General features: G+C 35.9%; 1 protein-coding gene across 5 annotated transcripts in view; it reads left to right on the top strand.

Annotated features, from left to right (window-relative positions):
* Positions 1-27,500, top strand: part of LOC136856463 (RING finger protein 207-like) — a 475,485-nt gene that overhangs the window by 419,226 nt on the left and 28,759 nt on the right. For all 5 annotated transcript variants that reach the window (XM_067134358.1, XM_067134351.1, XM_067134345.1 and 2 more), the window contains 2 exons: positions 4,498-4,670; positions 19,066-19,257. In XM_067134358.1, coding sequence (XP_066990459.1) covers positions 4,498-4,670; positions 19,066-19,257 — 365 coding nt within the window. The remainder of the gene's footprint in view (positions 1-4,497; positions 4,671-19,065; positions 19,258-27,500) is intronic.

Below are 27,500 nucleotides of genomic sequence, written 5' to 3'. Positions count from 1 at the left end.
CATTAACTTATTTTGTTATTCTTTTTTGTTTGATTTTTTTTTGGGGGGGACGGGCGGTGGGTTCGAACAGTTTTATGTAGGTTAAATAGAATAAGTATGGAAAGTACCGACCTGAAAAGCCGTCGAAGACTGTATAGTAAGAGAAGTCTTCAGCTAGAGAAGTGTGTGAGGCAGATGTACTTCTTTAGAAGGAGCAATACTTGAAACTCGTCGTCCGTGTGTGTTAAAGTCTTTTTTTTTTTATTTATTAAAGTGAAAGATTTCAAAACGTGAGCTGTAATAGTTTCTTTTCATTTGATTAAGACTTCTTTTTTTCGTGTTAAACAGATTTGATAATACCCGAACGATGAACTTATTTTATTAGAGTTAAAAGGAAAAGAAGTGATAAGAATGGTCGACTTTCAAGTTCCTAATATTTATCTACTGACTTTGTCACGCAAAAGAAAAAGGAGCTTTGAGTGAACAGTTTGTGTATGTGATAATTTTTTGTCGCCAGTGGATTCATTCAGTCAATCATCAGTTCTCAGGTGGAAAATTTAACAAATCTGAGATGATTAATCACGTTTGTGATGCGAGTTGCTACATACATAATTCTGAGTCAGGAAGTTTTAATGGACATTGGCATTAGATGATTAGGTGTAGGGTTGAGTTTGTGTTATTATAAACGCTTATTGATATTTCTGTCGCTTGAGTTTATGGGCTGAGCTGACAGACCTATTTTGGAGTGCAGCAGATGATCATTTGCTCAAATTAGAAATTCATCTGTAATTTTCATACTTGACAAGCCGTGTTCAAAGCTTTTAGTTTTAGATAAGAATGGTGACAAAGTTGTCACTCATCGAAATAAATAAGTAAATACCTGTTCATCGTTTTATATGCAGAAATTGGTCAGGGATGGACGTACAAATATATTTGTGCTATTTGTGTATATTCCAAATACGATATTAGCTAAGTATAGAGAAACATGCCCCATGAAATTGTTTATGATGCTGAAGATTTGCACAGTTCTTATCGTGTACTTGTAGCTACTTAATCTTCAGTCGAAACTAAATCATTTAAATCTTTTATCAGTGCCCTATATTCATACGGAGGTTAAATGCAAGTTTTGAAATGTATCACGGATAGATATATTCAGTCAGGCTTCTGAGAAAGTGAAGGATGTTGTGCGACCCTCGTGATTCAGAATTGTAAACACTACGTAGATACGAATTTCAAAGGCGAACCAGTTCAGTACAATAACCTTAGTTTTAATTCATTTGTCTCGCTTACCTTTAGATGTACGTTTCCGCCAACTAACATAGATTAATGTGCAATGCCGTGGGCTGCTCCTCCTCTCTCCTCGCCCCCTTACTTCCAAAACCAATACTCCGAAGAAGAGAAGAAGTGAAGATGAGAGAAGACGCAAAACAATCGTCTTTTGTTCGCCTCAGCCAGACTGGTACCTCAGGACTTGATCATCTTCATCGTAAGAATTCTTAAATCTCCCCTCTCTCTCTCTCTCTCTCTCTCTCTCTCTCTCTCTCTCTCTCCTCTCTCTCACCATCCTTATCATTCTCTCTCTCTCGCTCTCTCCTTATAATTTTTGCACTCCACTTTCTCTTCTCATATCTCTCTCTCTCTCTCTCTCTCTCTCTCTCTCTCTCTCTCTCTCTCTCTCTCTCTCTCTCTCATTTGCCCTTTGCGCCTCATCCCCTGGCGGAGTACTTGATTCGTTTCCCCTCAGATGCTTCTGGATGGAGAGGGGAATGAGTCAGGACCTGGCCTGGAATCAGCATACAGAAGAACTCTGTCTCCTGGAAATGATTCATTCGTGACGCAAAGCACCGTTAGTGTCCTTTTGACGGAGCCCAGGTACAAGTTAGCGGAGATTCCTCCATGAACGTGCCTCCTGCCTCCTTTGCTAAGGTTTATTTGGGAAGTTTCCCTTTCCCCTTTTTGTTCTGATTTTTACGCTTCATTTCCATTCATTTGTTTTTACGGTGCAAAGCTTTTATTTTGTATAATTGCAGGGTCGTCTTTTTTCTTGTGTATGAAGTCACGAAATGTTAGCGGTTACAGCACTTGCAGTGTTTATGAAGGGATTTTAAATGGGAAATAGTCTTTTCTATGAACCTTATTTAAATCCATAACATTAAAAAATAGAAGCATTTTTTTTGTAAACGATTATAAATAACAAGAAAGGGAATAATGTTAATCTATGACTCATCGTTCTGTTATAGAATGATTTCGAAAACTTATCAATCCCTGTTCTGCATCACAACTTCCTTCTTGAAATATCTTTATCGATTTACAGACAGCTTCTGACGTACATTGAATTAATTAATTGCGTATCGTCTGAGTTCAGAATAGAGCAATTGAAACTATATTTAATTAAATATACTTTGAGATGGCTTGATCATGTGGAGAGGTACTGGAATATTGAGCTGAGTGGCGCACTTTGAGTAGGCGGTCTCGAAGTGTTCCTGATGAGCTTTTTTTTTGTAAGTAAAGCGGCTTGTGTTATGGACGTTCGGTACACATGGGGTTCATCCTTGATTTTTTCTGTGGTGCCACCCTCTACTAGGATAAGTGGATATATATACAGTATATATATATATATATATATATATATATATATATGTATATATATATATATATATATATATATATATATATATATATATATATATATATATATATATATATATATATATATATATATATATATATCTCCAGCACGTGTTTTTGTGCTTTAATAAAAAAATCGATACATCACTTAAATTATGATTATATGAGAAAATCTCTGTACATTATACTTTCTTTGCTTTAGCCATCAATGTCCAAAACTCCAAACTTCCATTCACGTTCTAGTCTTTTCAGAAGTTCCTTTCACTTAAGATGATATCTGTCATCAAGTAATGGAATATTTTGTACATTGTCATTCTTCCTTCATGAGACAGACCTGATTTCGAATGTTTTGTCTACCGAAAGTTCATTTTGTTTTTGTTTTTGTGTTTTTAGTTTTTTATAGAAACATGCGTTTGAAAACACCTTTGTTTGTTTATTGTGTCAGATTGAATCTTGAAATACCCAAAATCCAATTTATTTTATTTTTTTTTTTGGGGGGGGGCCATAGAGAGAAATAGGCCATGCGATAACGGAAACAGGGAAGAATGTAAGGAATTCTAGAATTTGATGGTCCCAATTTCCAATTGGTGAAATCAAGAATGTTAGATTTGCCGTTCGACTCGATAAGAAACTACGATTGACAGCCGAAGTGTTTCCAAAAGTAGGAACTGTCTAAGTTATATGCACAGGCAACAAATACAGCACTTTTTAATGCGGAAGTTTATTATTATTATTATTATTATTATTATTATTATTATTATTATTATTATTATTCAAAACAAGTAAACATTCGCGTGGAACAACACCATTGAGTGTCAAGGCAAGCTCCGACAGAATAGAACGCACAGGTGTAGAAGTAGTGAAAACAAGGGAGAAAATGAACAAATAAAGATTAATCGAGAAACAGATACAATTATATAATCATCCATAAATAAACAAGCGCATCAGTCAAACAAACTAAGGTAATGGCACATAAGCAAATGATGTTTAAATAACTTTTGTTTGTTCATGTAAATGAATGAGAGGTTACCCAGTGGTTTCATGTGCATCGTTTACGTGGCTGACGAACTGATAATCTTCTTGAAGGAGCACTGGGAGCGTGAGGGGATAAAGAATTAGGAGCATAAGGGTAAAGAAGAAAGAGCGGATAAACTAAAAGCTGTCAGTAAATAGTCTTTGATGTGGCAATGCTTGTAGGAAGAATCTCTACACCTCACAGGCTTTCAGTTTAGATTTACTCACTCATTTGGGTGACTTATTAAGAAAAGAGAGAAAAAATAAGTCCTAGCAAAGGAAAATGAAAGATATTTGTGTATCTCCTTCGCCCCTTTTGTTTTAGAGTTTTGTTTCAATTCGCCCAGCGATCACATTTCTTCCCAAGTAACGGAACCCGTAGTAAATCGTCAAGTTTCCATTTTGGGTTCCCGGTCGATCTTGGCCACCTGCCAAGTACTTTGGAACTGATAATACCAAAACCTGGAATATTTCTTTTCGCTTCTTGCTTTTATTGTTGTTGAGCCAAACAAACGAAACCCTCTCACGCTTCCCTGGTCACGTCTTTGTTGTCGTTCATCGCGAAATAACTCATCTTTCACATCCATTAAGTCTGCATATCATTACACTGTTCTCTGCTGGCGCGACCGATGTCGATTTGTGTGTGCGCGTACACGCGTGCGGATATGCGCGTATGATCCGAATCACAGCTTCGATTTGTTTTCTTACTAAAGCTGCTGCTGGGTTTATTTAAACAGTGAAAAATATAGAAAACGAGAACCTCATCTTCCCATTTTTATTTCAGGAGACCTTTGATTTTTAAACACTGCCCTTCTTCTTCTTCTCCTGGCCTGTTGTCTCTTCGCCTTGATTTCAGTGTCCTCCCTTCTTTGGCAGAGCATCCGGGACCTGCAAGGAACGGTTCGAGAAGGCGTCTTCCTCTTCAAGGAGCTGCTGGACGAACTCCGGAAAAACATGGAAGCCGAAAAGCACAACATCAACTCTCTCTCCGATAATCTCCAGGAAACTGTCAGGAGAACTCAAGAGGGTCTTCTTAGGGAAGTCGATGGGTGAGGATATTCTGTTTTTCTTCTTCTGCTTCTTCTTCTTCTTCTTCTTCTTCTTATCTTTATTCTTCTGTTTTGTTTATTGGTGGCATTGGCCTCTTCCTTCTCCTTCTTCTTCCTCTTCTTCCTCCGTCATGATCACTTTCGTTTTTCCTGTCCCGAGAAGAACTGTTGTGTGTTTCTCTTCGCAGGTTGAGACATTTTTACTCGTTGGGGAATTTCTCTTCTGCCCTGCCTTTGTGTTTCATATACTGTATTTCCATGCATTACCATGCCTTTCATTTGTTGATTTACACTTTTTTCGTGAACTTTCCTTTCCTCGTCTTTTTCGATGTTTCCATATTTTAATTTTTTTTTCACTGATTTTATTTTCTGTTCTTATTTCTATATTGTTTAATCTTTTGATTCTTTATTTTACACATTTCAGTGTTATTGTTTTTATTAATTTATTGTATTGTTTTTATTTTTACCATTGTTCTCGAGCCAACTTTCATCCTCTTGTGCATGTTTCCGCCTTTTATTTTCATTCCAGTATTTATCATTTCACCTTTTTCGCGCCATTTTTTTTTATTGTTCGTTTCTCCCCTTATTTTGTTATTTTCATCGTAGGTTTTACCATATACCTACTTCTTTCTTTTTCAATTATTATTTGTCTTTGTTATTTCCTCAGTTTCCTCCTGTCATTTCTCACTTCCTTTATTCTCTATCTATGTTTCCAACTTTCATTACCGTCTTTTCCTTTTCATCTCAATCTCTTTGCAGCTTCTTTTCAAAACTGCGTAAACCTGCCTCTTTCAAGCTTAACCCTTCCTCCTTCTCCTTTACATTCCATCATCTCCCGAATTCATTCTGATGTTCAGTTATTCACCCACATTATCTGTTCATCTCGCCTCCTCTTTCTTTCCTTGGCCTTCGTTGGTCTGACAGAGTTAGGAGGTCCACACTAGGCCTCCGGCTGCCGTTCACACTTGCCACACTTGCTTGACAAAAAACTTTTTTTTTTCCTTCCGTTCTGCATCACGTCATCCCAGCAAATGTTCTCTACACGCTTAGAAGTTTTCTGTAGTGTTTGTAATCTTGAATCTTCTTCTTCTTCTTCTTCTTCTTCTACTTCTTCTTCTTAGCTTGATTCTTCCTTTTAGAGCCCTTTACTTTCCAACACTATATATACAACTTGAATGCTTTCTTTTTAAGTTTTTCTCACTTTCACCATACTGTTACTGCATTCATGATTTTGTGCTTTGGTCTTCTTCCCACCGACCGTGTTACTGTTTATCTTTATATTTTCATGACATATAACCGTTTTTCCTTTCCACTTGCATGAAATTATAAATTTATGTTTCCGTTGCAGATTCTTTGCTTCGATTTTTACAGTTCTTACATTCGTATTGTTTTTTTAATTATTTTTGCATCTGAAACTAAAGCAATTCAGGGAGGGTTTCAGCCTAAGGTACGGGGCTGCCCGAGAGCAAGAGCCCGTGCTGCCATAAGACCAGCTGAATCCAGAACGACATTCCGAGTTTTCCTGCTTGGTCCATTGTCCCCCTCAGTGATCATTAACTTCCAACTTAAATTGAAGTTTTCCCAATTTCAGTGACCGCATCCCATTGAAGTTTTCCCAATTTCAGTGACCGCATCCCATTAGAGTTTTCCCAATTTCAGTGACCGCATCCCACGCTTCGTCTTGTTTTACTGGCAAATTCCAATATCCAGTTACACAAATATCCCATCCAATTTATAAGTCTCTCCATCTCTTTATACTCTGACTATTTCACCATTGATATCATCCCCTCTAGTTTTCCTCCTTCTTGTTTGCATTTTTCTCCTAATACTTCACCCCCACCCCTCTCTCCTCTCCTTTTGTGCTTTTCACCTTCTAAGCTTTACCAAAGTGCTTAATCCTTTTCCTCTTGTGATGCTTACGATTTTTCTTTATCTTATACATCCTTTTTCTCCGTTACCATTTCACATTCTTTCTATCTTGGCTCCACTTTGCAGTTTCCTTTCTTTCTTCATTCCCGTGTTCATTAATTCTTTTCAGTTTTTTTGTCACAGTTCCTTTACTTCCAGTGTTATCCTATTACTTTGCAAGTGTTATCATCTATTACTTTGCAACTCTTTATATTTCATCTTATATATATATATGTGTGTGTGTGTATGTATAATATATATATATATATATATATATATATATATATATATATATATATATATATATATATATGTATAAATGGATGTATGTATGTATGGATGTATGTATGTATGCATGTGTGTGTGTATGTGTATGTGTGTGTTCCAGCACAACTAACTCTGAAAGGCATTGAGCAATTCCAACCAAACTTGGTATACAGTACAAATGACTTATTATCTCAAAAAGAATACTGTGGGGCTAAGACATCACTAGCACTAAAGGGCACCAAAGGGGGTGGGGGTGGGAACTGGGAAAGGCTTCCCTGAAATGGGGTTGGCTCTGCCCGTAGACTTAGTAACTAACTAAACTTTACAGGTTTATCATACCTCATTTCAGTATAACATATGACTTACTATCGGGAAAAGAATATTGTGGGGGTAAGACATCACTGGCACCAAACAGGGAAGGGGTGACATGTAAAAATAACCGAAAACGACAGATATTAGTGTCTAATCCATAGTTTTCGGGGTCGGTGAGGTTAATAATGACACTTCCGATGCCCTTTGACTCCAAGTTCAGCCCAGATAGGAATAGGGGTGAGAAGGGGTGAAATATAAAATGTCAACAATGCGGGGCAATGTAATTGAAGCAACTGTCTTAACAGGAATTACGTACACCTTAGTTTAACCAGACCACTGAGCTGATTAACAGCTCTCCTAGGGCTGGCCCGAAGGATTAGACTTATTTTACGTGGCTAAGAACCAATTGGTTACCTAGCAACGGGGCCTACAGCTTATTGTGGAATCCGAACCAGATTATACCGAAAAATTAATTTCTATCACCAGAAATAAATTCCTCTAATTCTTCATTGGCCGGCCGCAGACTCGAACTCGGGCCTAGCAGAGTGCTAGCCGAGAATTCTACCGACTCATCCAACGAGGAACTATCTTAACAGGAAAGGGAGAGATTGAGAGAGAGAGAGAGTGAGAGGGAGAGGAAGTGAGAGAGAGAGAGAGAGAGAGAGTAGGGGGGTTGTTAGGGAGGAGAAAGAAGGAAGGAGTAAGGGAGATTTGGAGAGAGAGAGAGAGAGAGGAAGTGAGAGTAGAGGGGGTGTTAGGGAGGAGAAAGAGGGAAAGAGTGAGGGAGAGGTGGAGAGAGAGATAGAGAGAGTGAGAGGGAGAGGAAGTGAGAGAGAGAGAGAGTAGAGAGGGTGTTAGGGAGGAGAAAGAGGGAAAGAGTGAGAGAGACAGAGTGAGAGGGAGAGGACGTGAGAGAGACAGAGTGAGAGGGAGAGGACGTGAGAGAGAGAGTAGAGGGGGGTGTTAGGGAGGAGAAAGAGGGAAAGAGTGAGGCAGACTTGGAGAGAGAGAGACAGACAGACAGACAGAAAGAGAGAGAGTTTATCGGTTGTCATTCAGAGTTTTACCAGGCAGCGCCAGGTTGGTGAATAGTATATACATAGATTTCTGTTCCACATATATATATATATATATATATATATATATATATATATATATATATATATATATATATATATATATATATGGATGCATGTATGTATGTATGTGTGTGTGTGTTTATGTTCCACATACTCTCTGAAACGTATTGAGCAGTATCAACCAAAGTTGGTATACATATGGCTTACTATCTCGAAAAGAACACTGTAGGGGTAAGACATCACGAGCACCAAAGGGCACCAAAGGTCACCAAAGTGGTTGGGGTGGAAGGGCTTTCCTTTAACAGGGGCTGGTTCTACCAGTGAAACGGGGCTGGTTATGCCCGTAGACTCAATAACTTTACAAATTTATCATATCTAATTTCGGTATACATATAACTTACTATCTGGAAAAGAATACTGTTGGGGTAAGACATCAATGGCACCAAAGAGGTGGGGGGTTGGGAACGGGGTGACAGAGAGAGAGAGAGAGAGAATGAGAGGGAGAGGAAGTGAGAGAGAGAGAGAGAGAGAGAGTAGAGGGGGTGTTAGGGAGACGAAAGAGGGATAAAGACGGGGAGGGTTGGAGAGAGAAAGAGAGATTGAGAGAAAGGAAGTGAGAGAGAGAGATAGAGTAGAAGGGGTGTTAGGGAGAAGAAAGAGTAAAAGAGACAGGGATGGTTGGAGAGAGAGAGAGAGAGAGGGAGAGGAAGTGAGAGAGAGAGAGAGAGAGAGTAGAGAGAGTGTTATGGAGAAGAAAGAGAGAGAGAGAGAGAGAAAGGGAGAGAGTGAGAAAGAAGAGTGAGAGGGAGAGGAAGTGACGGAAAGGATAGTGGGAGTGTTAGGGAGGAGAAAGAGGGAAAAATGAGAGAGAGAGAGTAGAGGGGATGTTAGGGAGAAAAAAAGAGGGAAAAGTGATGGAGAGAGAGGGTGAGTTTATCGGTTGTCATTCAGAGACTTCCCGGGCAGCGCCGGTTGTCAGCTAGTATAATATGTATAATTTTCTGTTCCACACGTGATTGCGTGTTGATTATATATACTGTATGTATATATATATATATATATATATATATATATATATATATATATATATATATATATATATATATATATATATATATATATATATATATATATACACGATGTGTTCCAAGTACCTGGTTATTACACAACTAATCACAGATTTCAAAAATTTACCTCATTTCAGCCAGATACCTGAACTCTCATAATAATAAAATTACGACTGAGTACTCTAAAGGCAACAGTGATCCCGTAAAAAGCTTATTAATCACGTAAAGAGTCACACTAAGTTTATTAAGATTAGTGTGAGGTATCCACTATTAAACAAGAAATATACTATAGTAAAAGGGCATGACTCCATCAAACAACTTTAACTGTTTCCCTGGTCTTAATTCACTTCAGCAAAACTACAGGAACAAAACATGTTTATCACTTTCCCTTATGCACACATTTAATCCTATTCACTGGTGGTCAGTAAATGAAACACTATTTTTTTTTTTATTCTAAATACAAAATTTTATTTTTAGATTCAAAATTTATAAGTAGAATTCACAATCTGAACAAATTTGCTAATACTTCAAAACAACAACAAAATTTAATTAGTTCTTGAGTTAAATTACAAAGGTTAATTTATCACGAAATTAAATCAGCCAAGCAAAATTTAAACTATCAAGAATTACTTAAGGTTTGAAAAGAAAATCTTAGTAAATGAAAATTAAATCAAGTATGCAATGTTAAATTATCAAGAAATATTTAAAATGTCAAGTAAATAAATATTAAATCACCACTATATAAAATATGATATATTAAGAGATTGCAAACACAAGAACACACAAAAATACACAAAAGATTTACCAAAAACAATTTCACTAAGGCAAAAATCCGTCAATACACTTTATTATACCGTGGTAATAATAAGTAAAATTCACTTTAACTTACAAACTTGTGAAAACTTTCACAAAATTTACTTCAAATGCAGCTGCTCGAGATTTACAAAACACTTTTGATAGGCGCCATTACAAATATAAACACTACTACGTTATCAGATCTCAAAATCTAGGATTAATATCAATGACCACACAAATATTTTACGTTAATAACTTATCTCTTTTGTTGCATTCTTTCCTTCGAGTGACGTCTCAATTCTTCATTATTTTTTATTTCCAGAGACATGATCTTATTGTGACATTTGTGGCCATTTCATTCTTGCCTTGTCTCACCTTTCTCTCATTTATTCCTCATTTAGAATGCTATGATTCCCTCTTCTATTTAATATTGTAATATTTTTCCCTCTCCCTTTCAGGCAGACGTTTCTGTAATCCACAGTTTCTTAATTATTCCTCTCTGCAGTTTGTTTCCCTAACAAATTACTTTTTGAAACATTCTTTTCACATTTATACTCTTCCCTTCCCTTCTTCTGGTCGCCTTTCCAAATTTCCATCATCCCATTTTCCATTTTCGGCAAATCTTATTTTCCCCAGACATTCCTCCATACTACTATAATTTCCCTCCATCTTTCTGGTATTTTCTTCCTCATCCAAAATAACTTTTCTAATCTGTTTGTTTCATTTTACCTTCCCTAGGAGTTTTTTGTTTTTTTTTTTTTCCATCCACTTTCTCAAGTCCATTCTGCTTTCATTTCTTCCCTGTATTGCCTGATTATTTTGATCTTCCCTTCCTCTTTTTTTTCCACTCTCACTATTCGTACATCTTTACTTCGTTTAACGTGGTTTCCTTTTCTACCTTCACTTTATTCAATCCTTTTATTCACTAATCTACTTTCCACCTGCCACGCTTAAATGTTTCACAGTAAGATTTAATTTCTCTTCTATCGTCACCTCCTAAGAATCTTTCGTCTTTTATTTTTTATTCAACTCATGTCACGAATACATCATAATTTTATTCCTTTTCCTGACCCTTCTTTCTCTTAGCAATCGGGCCTTCCTTCCCCTCGTCGTATCTCCCCTTTTCCTTCTTTCCTTCTTATCGATATCCCACCTCTTGTCATTCGCTTCCTCCTATTCTGGCCATTCTCCCTTATCTCAATTCCTTTCCGTCTCATCTTGTACCTTTCCCGTTTCTGATTTGCGATGGGGAAGAGACTTCTTTACTACAACTCTCTTGTTTTGAAATATTTCTTTACTCTAATATGTTTTCTCTTTCATTTTTTTTTAATATTGTTCACCTTTCATTCGTTTTCCCCTTTTTCCCCTGCTGTTTTTGTTTTGTCATTTTTCTTGATTTATTGAGATTAGTTTCACCGTCAGTACCATTGGTGCTCTTACACCAATCAATCATATCCATCAGTCAATTCAACCAGTTCTTTCAGTGTGTCCACATCTCTCTCTTGTTCTTCTTCGGTAGCCTCTTCCCACCTTTCCAGTTTTGATCCTTCTCCCTTGAGTGTAATCTGTATTCTTTTGTTTCTTTCTTCCGTTCAGATTTTTCTTCAGTAACACCATCGTACTGTTTCGCCCTGTAAACCGTAATGAAGTCTCTCTCTCTCTCTCTCTCTCTCTCTCTCTCTCTCTCTCTCTCTCTCTCTCTCTCTCTCTCTCCTGATTTTCTATCAGTTCTCTTTGTATTTGTCCTGCATTTTCTGTAATGCTTTTTCATCGGTTATGTTTTTTATTATAATTCCTTTGTACCCTTGCATTTGTTCTCTGCACCGTTTCCACTTCTATCCTTTCTTCTCGCTTTCCTTTTTTCTCATTTTCTCATTTTTTTTATAATTTCCCTTCGTAGTGGTTTCTTTCTGATTTGTTTTTTTACATTGACTTTAAATTACTGCTGCAGTGCGTGTTTCATCTGACGTGTATTTTTACCATTCGTATTGTGTATTTTTCTTAAATCCTTCTTCTGAATATTTATTACAGTAATTATATGCTTAACCTTGTACTTACAAGTAAGCTTTCTTAATTTATCATTATTACCTTCATTACATCGTCTCGGCGTTGTAATTCTAGTTTGCTTGATTTCATATCCTCCTTTAGCTTTCCTCTCTTTTCTCATCCATCTTTCAGTTCGTCTTTCCACGCTCATCTCCCTTTTTTGACTTTCTCTACCTTTGAAGTTCTTTTCTTCCAAGTTTAACTTTGGTTTGGTTCAGCATTTTTTATGTCGTTGTTATTATCATTATACCAACTCACCGTTTCTCTGGCCTCACTGAAAAGAATTAAAGACTTCCCGTCTGTCTGTCTCTGCCTGTCTAGCTGTCTGTCCGTTTGAATGTATGTTCCTCACTGTCTTTACGTTCCTCTCTGTTTGTCTGTGTCTGTCCGCCATACTTTTATTTGCTCTGTAACTAATGTGACGATAGATGGCTGTCAATTATACTTAGTAAATACTTTGTACTGATCGTGGTCTTAGATTAGTTATAATGTGGTTCACGTTTTGACAACTTCGTTGTGGAGGTTGGCCCGAACTTTTTAGTTCTCAGATTTATTTTATATTTTTTTATTTTATTTATTTATTTATTTATTTATTTATTATATTTTTTGTTTTTTTGCTTTTATGAAAAGTGGAATTTCAGAAATTGTTTCTTACGCTCATCTTTTATGATCAATTTCATACTCATATTTTGTCGTCTTATTCTGTTAACTCTCCAGTTCTGCCAGTTCACCTTTCCTCATTGTCTTTGGTCGGATTCACCTCCGATCTTCTCCTTTGCAGTTTTTTATTCTTGCATTTCTGTTGGTATTTGACCCTTTCCGTTCTCCTCAGAATTATTTCCTTTTCCGCCTAGTATTCTTGGATATTTGTGTTTCCCTCATTTACCCTCCTCCATCCATTCATAAGCAACATCGTCTTCCTCATGCCAAAGTGTGTATATATATATATATATATATATATATATATATATATATATATATATATATATATATATATATATATATATATATATATATACTGTATATATATACACATCTCAAAGGAAGAGGACACAAACACAGATGTTGAGTTGTCTTTATTCCAAAGTTTCGTAATTAAAAATAAGACGAAAATTATGTGAAAAAATTACGTAACGTTGGAATAAAATCTGCTGGTACACCTGTATGTGTCCTCTTCTTCCCTGTGTGATGGGTTTAGATATGGATTGACTCCTGACTCCTTAAACTGATATATATATATATATATATATATATATATATATATATATATATATATATATATATATATATATATATATATATATATATATATATATATATATAGCGTGTGTGTGTGTATACACACACAAACTTTTTTACCATAGCTTTTGCTTACTCCTCCAGTACCTGAAGGAGGTCACGTGACATCCTTAATTTAGTCTGCCGACATTAACACTCCTCATATCACTTGCCTTGAACACAATTCGTTCCGTCTACCTCGAAGTCTATGGAATTCCTTTCTTCTACTTTTCCAGGCTCTGAATTAGACCCATCTTCCATTCCGGCATTAGTTCCATCTTCCTGTCAACCATTCTCAGTTTCAACCTTCTGCCTTGATCACATCCATTTTTTACTAGTCCTTTCATTGACAATTGAAAGAAGGCAGAGCAATGCTTGAATTATCAGTCCCTTCTCCACCCGCCCTTCTTTTTTCTTCCTTTACATTCTTTCTTTCCCATATGCGTCTCTCTATCACTTACTTTCTTACTTTCCATTTTCACATTTCATTGCCATATTCCATGCCATTATTTTCTGTAAAACTTCCCTCATCATTTAATTCTTCATCTTACGCTTGTGCGTTCCTAATCTTTCAGCATTTGTCGCTTATTTTCCCATAATCATTGTTCCATCTTTCTTTGCGTCATTTTGCCGTTCCTTTTCTTATTCTCTTTAACCTTTTTCCATTCTGCTTTATTTTATCCTATTTCCTTTGTTGTCCTTCCATAATTCTGTTTTATATCTTTTTGTTCAATTCTTCGTTTTTCCTAGTACTCAACCCTCTCTCTCTTCTTTCACTGGTCTTTAAGCCTTATCTGATTCACTGTCATCTCTCTCTCTCTCTCTCTCTCTCTCTCTCTCTCTCTCCTATCTTCATTGTACCATTGAACGTCACCCCTTTCGGTTGTATTTATTTCCTGTCCGCTTCAGTACACATTTCGGTCTTTTCTTTTTTCCTTCTCAGATTCTTTCCTCCTTTTTAGCGGACCCTCCTCTCTCACCCTTCCCTGTCTTTGCTATTCTTCCCATATGTAAGACACCTTCACCATTAATTCCTGTTTTCTCTCCCTTACAAATTTCTAGTAGTGTTTCGCCTCTCTTTCAAGAACCTTGCTGTGTGCATGATTTTACTATAATACCCTTTCACGTTTCTTGCTAATTAATCACCATGTATTTTCTTTCCTCGTGAGTAATACATATATTTTAAATATAAGTCTGTGTATACAGTATATATATGTGTGTGTGTACGTGCACGTGTGTATATATATGTATATATATATATATATATATATATATATATATATATATATATATATATATATATATATATATATATATATATATATATATATATATATATATATATATATATATATATATAATATTACATATACATATACACACGTGCACGCACACACACACACACATATATATATATATATATATATATATATATATATATATATATATATATATATATATATATATATATATATATATATATATATATATATACTGTATACACAGACTTATATTTAAAATATATGTATTACTCGACGAGGAAAGAAAATACATGGTGATTAATTAGCAAGAAACGTGAAAGGGTATTATAGTAAAATCATGCACACAGCAAGGTTCTTGAAAGAGAGGCGAAACACTACTAGAAATTTGTAAGGGAGAGAAAACAGGAATTAATGGTGAAGGTGTCTTACATATGGGAAGAATAGCAAAGACAGGGAAGGGTGAGAGAGGAGGGTCCACTAAAGGAGGAAAGAATCTGAGAAGGAAAAAAGAAAAGACCGAAATGTGTACTGAAGCGGACAGGAAATAAATACAACCGAAAGGGGTGACGTTCAATGGTACAATGTAGAGAGAGAGAGAGAGAGAGAGAGAGAGAGAGAGAGAGAGAGAGAGAGAGAGAGAGAGGAAAGATGACAGTGAATCAGATAAGGCTTAAAGACCAGCGAAAGATGAGAGAGAGGGTTGAGTAATAGGAAAAAGGAAGAATATATATATATATATATATATATATATATATATATATATATATATATATATATATATATATATATATATATATATATATATATAGGTATGTAAATATATGTTATGATCTTTGCATATCCATTTTTATAATGTTCCTTTTTCCATATTCACTCTACTTTTCATCACGTCGTTCAACTTTTTTTTTTATCATTTCGTTCGTTCGTTCCTTCCTTCCTTCCTTGAATTCCATCTCGTGTCATAAATCTTCCTCTGGCCCTCTTCACTTCTAGTTTCTTTCGCTTATTTCCTTTGCTTTAGTGTGAATAAATAGTTGCATCAAGATGGTTTGTTTACATGCAAGCAATTTTTTTTTTGTTTCCAATGGATTCTTGTACTTTGTTGCTCTACATTTCTCATTTATATACTCACAGGTATAAGGGTGCGGTATATATATAATATATATATATATATATATATATATATATATATATATATATATATATATATATATATATATATATATTATTTTTTTTTTTTTTTTTTCACTACTGTTTTTTCCTTCACCTGATTCAACTTTTCCCAAAACCATCTTCAATCATTCTTAAAATCTAATTTCATTTTTTTATCTTTCTTTGTTCTTTGGAATGATATTTCATCCCTTTTTTTATATTTTCCTTTTCATCGAACTTTCCTTTTTTTTTCCTCTCATTTCACAATCCCGTGTCATTCTTTCTTCTACTTACGCGTTTCTAAGACTCCACTTCCTTTATGGACTTCACTGTTTTATTCTTAATTCTCCCCTGTACTTTCTGATTTTCCACTGATTTTAGCATTACATTGTGTCTGAATCTTGATCATTTCACCCTCGTGTTGTCTTTCAAACTTAACATTTCTCCTATCGTCATTTAACCGTCTGCAGGCATGTAGATATATTAGGACGTTCATTTCATAACAGCATATTAAAGGACAAAAAATGAGACTCACGGTGACTGACCTTTATTGACCTTTCTTTAACACGAACATGTTCCCAAATGACACGAAACACAAGAGGTGCATCTCATATTCCCTTAGGTGACACTTCACGAAGCTGCTATGTAAAGCAGGTGGATATTAATTACAACGTAATTACCTGACACATTCAGGTAAACTGTTAATTCGTTACCGAACCTTGCTAGTAAACATGCTGAATTGCTTGACTTCGAATTGCAGTAATTACATGATTATTGTTTTATTTTTTATTCAAAGGAACCCAAGAAATTATACGTTCGCCTTACATGAGTTCTTACGGAATTGTATGTTCTTGCATGAATTCTAAAGGAATTATATAGCCCCCTTTTATGAATCTCAAGAAATTTTATGTCCCCCTTACGTGAATTCTCAAGGGATTATATGTTCCCCTTCTATAAATTCTCAAGGCATTTTATGTTCTCCTTATATGAATTCTCAAGGAATTTTATGTCCCCCTTAAGTGAATCCTCAAGGAGTTTTATGTCTCCCTTATATGAATTCTCAAGGAATTAAATGTTCCCTGTATATAAATTCTCAAGAAATTATATGTTCCCTCTATATGAATTCTCAAGGAATTATATGTCCCCTTATATGAATTCTCAAGCAATTATATGTTCTTTTTATATGAATTCTCAAGGAATTATATGTTCCCTTATATGAATTTTCAAGGAATTATATGTCCCCTTACATGAATTCTCATGGAATTATATGTTCCCCTTATATTAATTCTCAAGCAATTATACGTTCCTGTTATATGAATTCTCAAGGAGTTGTGTGTTCCCTCATATGAAGTCTCAAGGAATTAAATGTCCCTCTTATATAAATTGTCAAAGAATTATATTTTCCCTTTATATGAATTCTCGAGGAATTATGTTCCCTTTACATGAATTCTCAAGGAATTATATGCCCCCTTTAAATAAATTCTCAAGGAATTACATGTCCCCTTTAAATAAATTCTCAAAGAATTATATGCCCTCTTATATGAATTTTCAAGGAATGATATGTCCCCTTTTATGAATTATCAAGGAATTATATGTCCCCTTGTATGAATTCTCAAGGAATTATATGTCCCCTTTATAGGAATTATAGGAATTATATGTCCCCCTTAAATAAATTCCCAAGGAATTATATGCCCCTCTTATATGAATTCTCAATTAGTTATATGTCACCTTTATATGAATTATCAAGAAATTATATGTCCCCTTCTATGAATTATGAAGGAATTATATGTCTCCATTTTTATGAATTCTCAAGGAATTATATGTCCCCCTTCTATGAATTATGAAGGAATTATATGTCCCCTTCATATGAATTCTCAAGAAATTATATATCCTCTTACATGAATTCTCAAGGAATTGTATGTCCCCCTTATATGAATTCTCAAGGAATTATATGCCCCCCTTCTATGAATTACCAAGGAATTATATGTCCCCCTTCCATGAATTATCAAGGAATTGTATGTTCCCCTTATATGAGTTCTCAAGGAATTATATGTACCCTTTACATGAATTCTCAAGGAAATATATGTCCCCCTTATATGAATTACCAAGGAGTAATATATCCCCTCATATGAATTCTCAAGTTATTATATATTCCCTTATATGAATTCTCAAGTTATTATATATTCCCTTATATGAACTCTCAAGGAATTATATGTCCCCATTGTATGAGTTCTTTATATGAATTATCAGGGAATTATATGTTCCCCTTATATGAATTATCAAGGAATTTTATGTCCCCCTTATATGAATTCTCAACGAATTATATGTTCCCCTTATATGAATTCTCAACGAACTATATGTTCCCCTTATATGAATTCTCCAGAAATTAATGTTGCCCTTATATGAATTCTGATCAGTTAATGAAATTCAGATGGACATAAATGAAAATCTTCTGTGGAAATAAATTCGAAGCAAGGATTTGAGCAATGTTTACTAATTGTCTTGAAAGCAGTTTGAACCGACATTTGCTTCAAAGTGATTTAATCTCTTTCTCGCTACATAGAGTTCAAAGGGGAAGTATTATTTTATGATTGTTTATGTTTTGTCAGTGCTTGGTCGCTTTTTTTATGTGAAGGATGGAATGAGAGAAAGACCCTGATTATAATGAGCTTCTGATTATTGACATGACCATAGGTCAGAAGCTGACAGTTACTTTCAGTTAGTTACCTGTTACAGTGGTGCATACATGTGTAGTTTATGTATGCAAACAGAAGAGAGCACACTCACACTCACGCACACACATACACACGCACAGAGGGCTGAGCTTGTGTTATATGTTTGTACATTTTGTGCTATGTGTGCCTGGCCGTGGATGTGTGAGTATGAATTCAGATACCTGCCGCTTTTTAGCAGCACACAAACGGCAGACACCAGTGTGCGTACTGCTATAGAAGTAAATGTGAGTGTTCGTGATTTTGTTTTTGTCATAGCGTATGCGTGTCTGTGATATGTCTGTGTATGTGCTCGCGGTTTAGCCAGCTGTGTACAGAGGTAAATGTGCAATGAATATAAATATGTATATATTTCCACGTAATGACCCCCTCCCCATATTGATATTGTTTTATCTTCTTTTGCCAGTTTAGATAAAGAATGCAGCACGACTTCTTGCTCGCCGGTTGTGAGTTGCTAGAGAGCTAATTGCAGAACTGTTTTTGTTTTCCACCGCCAGGCAATACGAAGCCAAAGATAAGCTCTTCCGAAGCCAATTGTCCTCCTTGGGCTCCCTCTTACCTATCATCCAGGTCCACCTCCTGATGTGCACGACCTTCTCGTCGTCAGCCTCCAAGTATGAGTTCCTCGACCTCGTTTTTCAGCTGATGGAGAGGTTGGCTAACATTGCTCATCTTTCACACCCACTCAGGTGAGCATCCTATCACTCACCTGGGGCATGGCATGATGAGGATGGTAATTATGGTAGGGGATGCTGGCGCCAGACAACCTGTGACCACGCAGTTCGGTTCTAGATTGGGTGCTTTCGGCATATGGTTGTCTGGGTGGATGCGTTCTCTGAGAGAGAGAGAGAGAGAGAGAGAGAGAGAGAGAGAGAGAGAGAGAGAGAGAGAGAGAGAGAGAGATAATGTTTTAGTTGTGATTCTTAGCTTGAGGAATATTTTGATAGGTGGGGTCTTTGTTAAATTTTTTTTATCTAAAATGTTTACAAAACAACTTCGAATTATGAGGAAGAAAGTTAGCTTCCTACCCCTTTGATGTTTGTACATTTGATCATAGAGGATCGTACGTGCGACTTTGTTATGATTCACAAATCATATTCTACAGCAGCATCCGGAGAAAGGGAATAATTAAAGGCGCATTCCCTTAGAACTTATCATAGACTCATCGCTTCAAAGTTGCACTTCTCATTGTACCCCCAAAAATTATGCACTTTTGCGGGGAGAATCATTAGTATCATCGTGCTGCTAGTTCGTTTACTTTTACTAAATTGATAAATGAGGAAGTACAATTGTAAAGAAGATTCATATTGGCGATTTAACTTGATGAAGAATGGATGGCAACGTTGACTTTCATAGACGCTTAGTGTCTCTGGCAAATTCGAAACAGAATTTTTCCAAATCATACTTTGGTTACTTTTTACGTATGTAGACTTGTATTCATGTATGGGCAATGCGATATAGTCATAATTGTATTCATGTATGGGCAATGCGATATGTCATATTTGTATTCGTGTATGAGCAATGCGATATAGTCATTTTTCTGTGTTCACGAACTGTATGAGTATGTTTTGAGTTGATGCCACGTGGTTTTGCAAATGAACGGATAAAGAAAATGTAACTGCAATAGATAAGCACCCCCATGTTAGGTATCTTTATTTACAAAGATATATGTTCACAAGCATTAAGCTACAAATGTCGTTTAATATCCAGGTCTCTCTGCTTGGGGAATATCATCGAAGGTGAATTTTAACTGATAAACGATTTGTTACCTGGGAGATTCGAGCACCCAACAGTACGGATCGACGACTTTCAGTGACGGTAACCACTAGACTGTCTCTTGACAGCCTAATGGTTACCGTCATTGAAAGTCGTCGATCTGTACTGTCGGGCGTTCGAATCCCTCAGGTGCCGAGTCGTTTATCAGTTAAAATTCCCCTTCGGTAATCTTCCCGCAGAGCGAATTAGATAATAAACGACGTTTCTAGCTTAATGTTTGTGAACAAAAAAAAATCACGGTGTATGTGATGAATATTCAAAGATATATATGTAAAGAAAGAGAGAGAGGTAAGTAGACTAACAGAGATACGTAAACAAGAAAATGGAAAGAATGCAGAAATATTCATGTTTATTGGTAGGTTATGTCATACAACCTTCAGTATGCAGGCAGTCCTTTTGACCTGGATGTGCTTGGTATGGTTCAGAATAATGATCGAGATGTGAAGCAGATGTATTTCATAACCATTTTAGGACTGCTCGTCCTCAAGCCAAAATTGACTCCTCATGCACGGTGGCTTTATCGACTTGAGGTGAACGTGTTGAGATTTGCATAAGTTTTTGCAGCGAAATGTTTTAATGGCTGTTTTAGTGTTGCTGCATCATTTCCAAATCTGTTGGTTATAGGTCCCTGGTGCTGACAGTTCTTTTCTCTGATAGTTTTACTTTCTAGTGTTTTATATTTTTTTCTGGCTACTTAGCTGAAGTGAAGACGCTGAAATCTGGCTGAAATAATGTTTATTTCCAAAATAGACAATCATCATTTAAGATAGCTGTCTTTTCTTAGATGATTCGAAGTTGTTTGTGCTGTACGTCTGCCAAGGGCACGGAAGTAGTAAATATTAGTATTCATTATTTCTATGTCCTTGCCAGATGTACAAGGCAAAAAATTTCGAATCTTCATGGAAAACACAGCCATCATAAATGATGATTGTCTATTTTGGAAATAAACATTATTTCAGCCAGGTTTCAGCACCTTCACTTCAGCTACGTAGCCAGAGAAAAATGTAAAATACTGGAAACAATAGATACTAAATTCTTTTCCAAACTTTTTTTATGTCTTTGAGGTGTTTCCCGGAAACTGTTGACGGTTTGAAACTGACTAAAACAGGGAGGTTTCTAGCTGTATTGCTGATCAACATGCCGTGGGAGAATCAGGTCACCTCGTAATGTGTTTGTTTGTTTTTTCGAAATTACAAAAAATTGTTCTGTGAGGAAGGCAGGGAGGGGCAATGGAAGATCAGTAAGCTCTGCAGGTTCCAGTTGATGAATGTTTGGTGCCTAATTGACTGGCTCTCGTTTAGTTCGTGATGACTGTAATGTTTCGTCTACAATCAAAATTTAAAGTTCGTAAGCTCCTGAACCTTGCATGTGATAGGTCCTTACATTGTTCAGTGGTTATTAAATTATAGGTCAGAAACGGCAACGCTACAAAAATTGTTATTCATTGAGACTTAGAGTAGTCTCCACAGAACTTGAAGTGTGAATGCATGATGGTTCTCGAGGCATTGAGGTGAATTGGAAGCATAAAGTAATATGTTCAAAGGTATGCTGTGTCTGCCCTAAGAAATTAAAATGGTTCATAGCAGATTTTAAGTTCTTTGATACGTCAGTTCCCAGGTATCCGCGATCAATTTAAAGCAAGCAGGTCTGATATAGAGAGATTTAACTTTAGTGACTTAATGAGCATATGAAAGAAAATGAGAGTGAAACAGATATGACAGTGAGGGTAAGCAGCGGTATTGGTGACAGTAATGTTGCTTTAAAGAGGTCAAGTATCGTTAATTTCTAAAACCAAGAAACTATTCTTAAGAGTTCGTATTATAACAAAGTAGCACTGATGATTAGATTTATTTGGTATTATAAGCTGGTGTCACATCTGTTCTGGTCATCTAAGTAAAGTTTACGATGGTGTATTTTTATTTTGTATTGTTTTCCATTTTTTCCATTTATTCCTCTGACCGATTAAGCGGAGGAAGAGGGTACATGCTTTCGAAAGCAGGCGGAAGTTAAATGCAGGGCGAAAAGTTTGAAAGAAAGATAAAGACAGAATGTGTGAGAACGATACGCTTTACAACAGAAACATAAAAAGACTCTTAACAAACCCATCTACCTTCCCGTACACCTCATATACCCTTGACATACGCACTCTGCCTCTGACATATAAACCGTTTCTGCAAACAAACAAACACTCATATATACATCCATGGACGCATTTAAACATACATAGAACCCATAATCATAAATTCATAAAAGACAGTGAAAAATGTTTATGCATACGCGTTCATGGAATCACGCCTTAATCAAACCATTTGTCAAGTTCGTAGGTTTGTAGTAAATCTTTTCTTCGTCAGGAAGTTTGGATGGTGGACTGGTGACGTGACCGCTGCGGCCTAAATTGAAAACGCGAATTACTCTAGACTATAGCAAATCCCTCGGCTGCTTTTCTGCTTCGAAAAATTTTTCGCAGTTACGGTTCGCGTCACTCACATTTCAGCTGCATTACTGAACTTCATTCACTTTCACTCTCATCTCGTGTAGTATCAGAACATGACTAGTACAGAAAAACGCTATGATGACTTTCCGATGAGTACTTCGTTTCTGCAGTATTATCTTTGGTTACTTAGCAAGGTAGAAAAACATTGCACACCGTAAGAGTTCTACCATTCTGAGAATTGTCAAATTTTATTTAACGAAATAAATGTAATGAGGCTGTAATTGTACAATCATAAACCAAAGTCCACTTTCTTTGGACACTTTTTTTAGGTTAAGATATCCTTGTGCCGGCACGGCCTCTTGCTCTTGGGCAGCACCTAAGGACACTTTTTGGTAGTTCTCTAACTTGCCAGTGGTATTAAAAAATTTTAAAAATTAAGTGACTTATGTGTAGATTGTTTCCATTAGATTTTTGGTACTAAAATGTTACATTAGGGAAATATACTTTCGAGGATTACTCATTTTTCTGCAGATTCAGCAATTTAGAACCGAGAATTGCTCCCTGTGTTGTCCAAAGGGATCCAGTTAAAGCACCCTGTGACCCTTCGCAACTTGTCCGCTGGACGAGAGTAATGGTTCATGAAGATTGCTAAATCTTCAGTCAGGTCAGATTGGTGGCCGTATCATAACTCTCTTTCCAAAGGGCAAAACGCCTCTATAATTCTTGCATAGTTGACCACGTCAAATATTTCATTCCGGCACTCTTGAAGCTGGTGCAAATCATTGTAGGTCTACGGCATCCACAGTAGAATTAATTTCCAAGGGGCCCACTTTGTTAACCATCATGCATTTATATCTCTAGCTTAACAAGAGACACGGCAGATCTGTCCGTCACTATCTATTAGAGGCAGAGTGACATATGGGCAAAGAAATGCCATGCTTAATTTATATATACGTGCATCTGGAACAGGATAGAAATTACAACTGAATCGGGTGAAATCGTAGTAAAGGATATCGGGAGATCATTTTCAAGTCATATGCCTTGCTTCTAAATTTGACATTGTAATATACTTTTTAAAATTTTTATGGCTTTATTCTAGTTTAGTATGTAGGTTGATAACAGTATTTTACTGGGATTTTCTTTTGTTTTTAATATATTAGTGTGTAAATATCTTTTTCATATTTGATATTTTATTGGTGGTAATGTAAATCATATTTGGGTTAGCAAATCTGTTCACGATTTAATCAATATTTTTTGTCCTACAGCTTTTTTTTTATTTAAGAAAGAAATGGAATACAATGCTGTATTTCATTACAACTCATATGTCCCTGTAATACGTCCTTGCATTTATATTATCAATCTGATTAGCATTGCCTATTCAACCAGTCAGGATTTTTTTTAACTCAATATCTCATCTATGTATAGTAAGTTAGAAGATAATATTTTGGTAACTAACAGTAACTGGTCGATGTTTCGTACAGACGGAGTCCTACTGGTATTATCTTTTATTGAAATGAATATATCGAATGCTCCTGATTGTGTCAGGATAACCATGAAAAGACATTACTAAGTGGTCAGAGACTTCAGTTAAACTATGAAAACATGTTGGACGGGATTTTCTAAAAGGGCAACAGATGAAAATTATAAGATGTGTTCAGTTGTACACTGGATCATTAGAGGAAGAGAGGTTTTTGAGAATACCGTCGGGGAAGAATAATTTGGAGAGGGGTTTTGTTTTTGAAATGCTCGAATGCAAAGAGTAGCCTTATCATGAAATAGTCCAGTATCAAGATTTATTTAGCAGTGTTCATTTGAAGATCTTTAATCACTGACGAAATTCTCCCAGATTACCATCACTAGTGAGCTTGTGGTATGTATATCTGGAGAGTAAGAACCGAGTCTGTACCAGTTGAGGTTTTAGATCGCCAAACTTCTGAACGAAGACATGTTTAGAAATGTTCCGTTGAATTCTGTTTCCAAAAGGAGTTTTCATTAACGTAATTAGAGACTACGTCCCAAGAACTATAACGCCCCCACCTTTTTTTTTTTTTTTTTTTTTTGTAAGCTGACTGTAAATACGTGCCGTCGACATCAATGTAACCTATGTTGGTTGTCGAGTAACTTGAGCTTCCACCATTGAGCATTTACATTCTGTTAAGGTGCAACGTTGTCCCACTCCAAGAGGTCTTTAGTTTTTGGCCTTTAAAACCACTGAACAGTCTCCCCTTTATAGTTGTTACTGATAGGTAAGCTCACAAACGCAAGATAGGCTGCATTACTACCGTAAGGTGCATGTATCATTTCTTTCTCAGATTTTCATGCCTGCTGTTTGTTAATTTGTCTTTGTTCAAATCTGTTGTTTCCTTAGCTTTATTTTCTCTTTTTATATCGCTCATGGACCTTCTATGTGGAAATTATTACTTTTGTAGGTTTGTTCTATATGAATGTTTGCTCGTTTTGAAGAGTGGTGACAGGAGAAAAGGACCCTTTAAATGGAATTTTTGCTATTTACATTTTGCAAATGATCCGGTTACACAGTACTGCTCTTAGCCTACCATAGCTCATGCTGTTCATCTTCATGGTGTCCTTGTGATATGATTTTCATTCCTGTGACCTGTTTATATTATCTTCTGCCCCTTGATCTCTTCCACGGTCGTCTTCGTTGATCCTTTGCTTTCTGGGATGGGGTTTTCTGCAACCCTTCTTTCAGTCTTTCAGCTGTGCTGCCTGTTTGATCTTTTGACCAAGTCTATAGGCCTGACTCATTTGGCACTAAATTGTTGATGATATTATAAACTCATGTAGAACTACTTGCTGATACTATTTATTCTGCTAAACTTGTATTTCCCTTTTTCTTGAGTATTCTGTTTTTGAGTAACCCTTCGTTTTTCTTTTTTTTTTTTTTTTGTCTTTTGTATGTATGCTATTAACAATTTTCATGAAGACTTTGTTCCTTAATAAAATACCCCTCAAAAGTAGGTATGTTTATTAAAACTAACGATGGAAAAACACATACATGAAGGCTGCGTTTAAATTCACTCCCATGTGACCTGACTAACCTTGCCATCCCGAACAGAATTTTCTGAAAAACAGATCAAAGCCGAGGCAAATAATGTAATAAACCTCTTGATAGGTTATTGACGTTAAGGGTCGATGGTTTTAAGAATCGCGTGTATACCTCCCCATCTTAGACGCTGGTTGTTCAGCCGTTCTCGAGACAGAAGATATTAGACTTTTAGTTTTTTTTTTTTTCTGTCGGAGAGTTGAAAAGGGGAAAATGAAAGGAGATCGTAAGTATAAGAGATCAGACCCCCCTCCCGCTCGACTCTTTGGCCTACCCCGAAAGTTCATAATCATCAGGATTTCAGCGGGCTTTGGACCATTCCATTCTCCCCCTTCTGCTTTTTCTAATTGTTGAGCGTGCTCGAAAAAGAATTTTGAGGGGGAATCTCTTGGGGCCATTTTGTAATGATATTACAGGTTTAGTTTCGTGTCTAATAGTAAAAGAGGCTGTGAATTTGTACGCGTGTGTGTTTCGGTGTAGGAAGTTATTTTATAAAAATTAAGAGCATTTTAAACTTGTGACGACTCATTTTAAAATTTGGAAATCGGTTTATTAAGGAGTTATTGATGTGTTAGAAAGTCAGCTAAAATCTAACTGTAAAAATGTTTTGTTTGAAGCTGATAAGTTACTCGTTCATTTTTTTTTTTTTTTTTGAGGCGATATAAGCAAAAAATGGAATACATGAAAGAGTACGAAAAGATGAATGCATGTGTTGTTGGAACTAGGAATGCTCCCTTAAAAATGAGTAGTCTTGAAGTATGTTGAATAACGCGATAGACTTGAATCGCTCCCGTTGTTGTGGTAGTAATGCTAAAGGCGCTTCCAAGCCCTTTGTTATGTTAAAATAGATCGTTTTTCTTTCTCATATAGATACCCTCCTACTCTCCTGAATAACATAAAACTTTGAGATTTTCTTATTGTTTCTGTCATGAAATTCGTTACTGTCATGGTAACGTGAGCTGTTACAGTGAAACCTTTGTCAATTAACAGTATAGGGTTTCGTAGATTTCTCTTATTGTAAAGTATGTTATCAATAAAGAATAGGTAGAGTTCAACCGGTTGTTCGTTACCTCAAGTAGAAGGTAGAATAGTAAAATAGCCGAATGTATATAACAGTTGATTGACTCTTTAGCCTTTACTCTTCCATAAAGGTGAATTGTAAATAATATGAATTGTGAATAATTTTTGTTACCTGCAATGACTATGATAATTTTATAATTACACTTGACTCGTAATCATAAAGATTATCGTAATCCATTGCAGTTTGGTTTTGAATTATTTCCAGTTTTTTATAGTAGATCTACAGTTAAATTCCTTATATTTATGTAGGTATTTAAACTCAAACATTTTTGAAATAAGAACCTGTTACATAACTTTCATCTTTTAAGTAATTACTCCGTAGTTTTGTAGGTAAAAAAAAATCTAAGGTGTACTTAGCCCTCAGCCAATCTTTATTGCACCGTAAAGAGAATCCTTTTGTAGATAAAACTTTCTTAAATATATCCACTTAATAAACATAAATATAAATATACAGTAGAAGTATTTACAGTGAAACCTCTTCTCCCTTTCATTGGAGAAACACGTAAATGTCATGAAAAATTTTGCCTTGCTTTTTGTAAATGTCAACACCACTAAGGAAGCACAGGTATTTTGTCTGA

This window comes from Macrobrachium rosenbergii, chromosome 3, assembly GCF_040412425.1.
Source record: "Macrobrachium rosenbergii isolate ZJJX-2024 chromosome 3, ASM4041242v1, whole genome shotgun sequence".
NCBI classification, from domain to species: Eukaryota; Metazoa; Arthropoda; class Malacostraca; order Decapoda; family Palaemonidae; genus Macrobrachium; species Macrobrachium rosenbergii.
The sequence above is the reverse complement of the archived record's forward strand: the minus strand, read 5'-3'. Positions and strand labels throughout refer to the sequence as shown.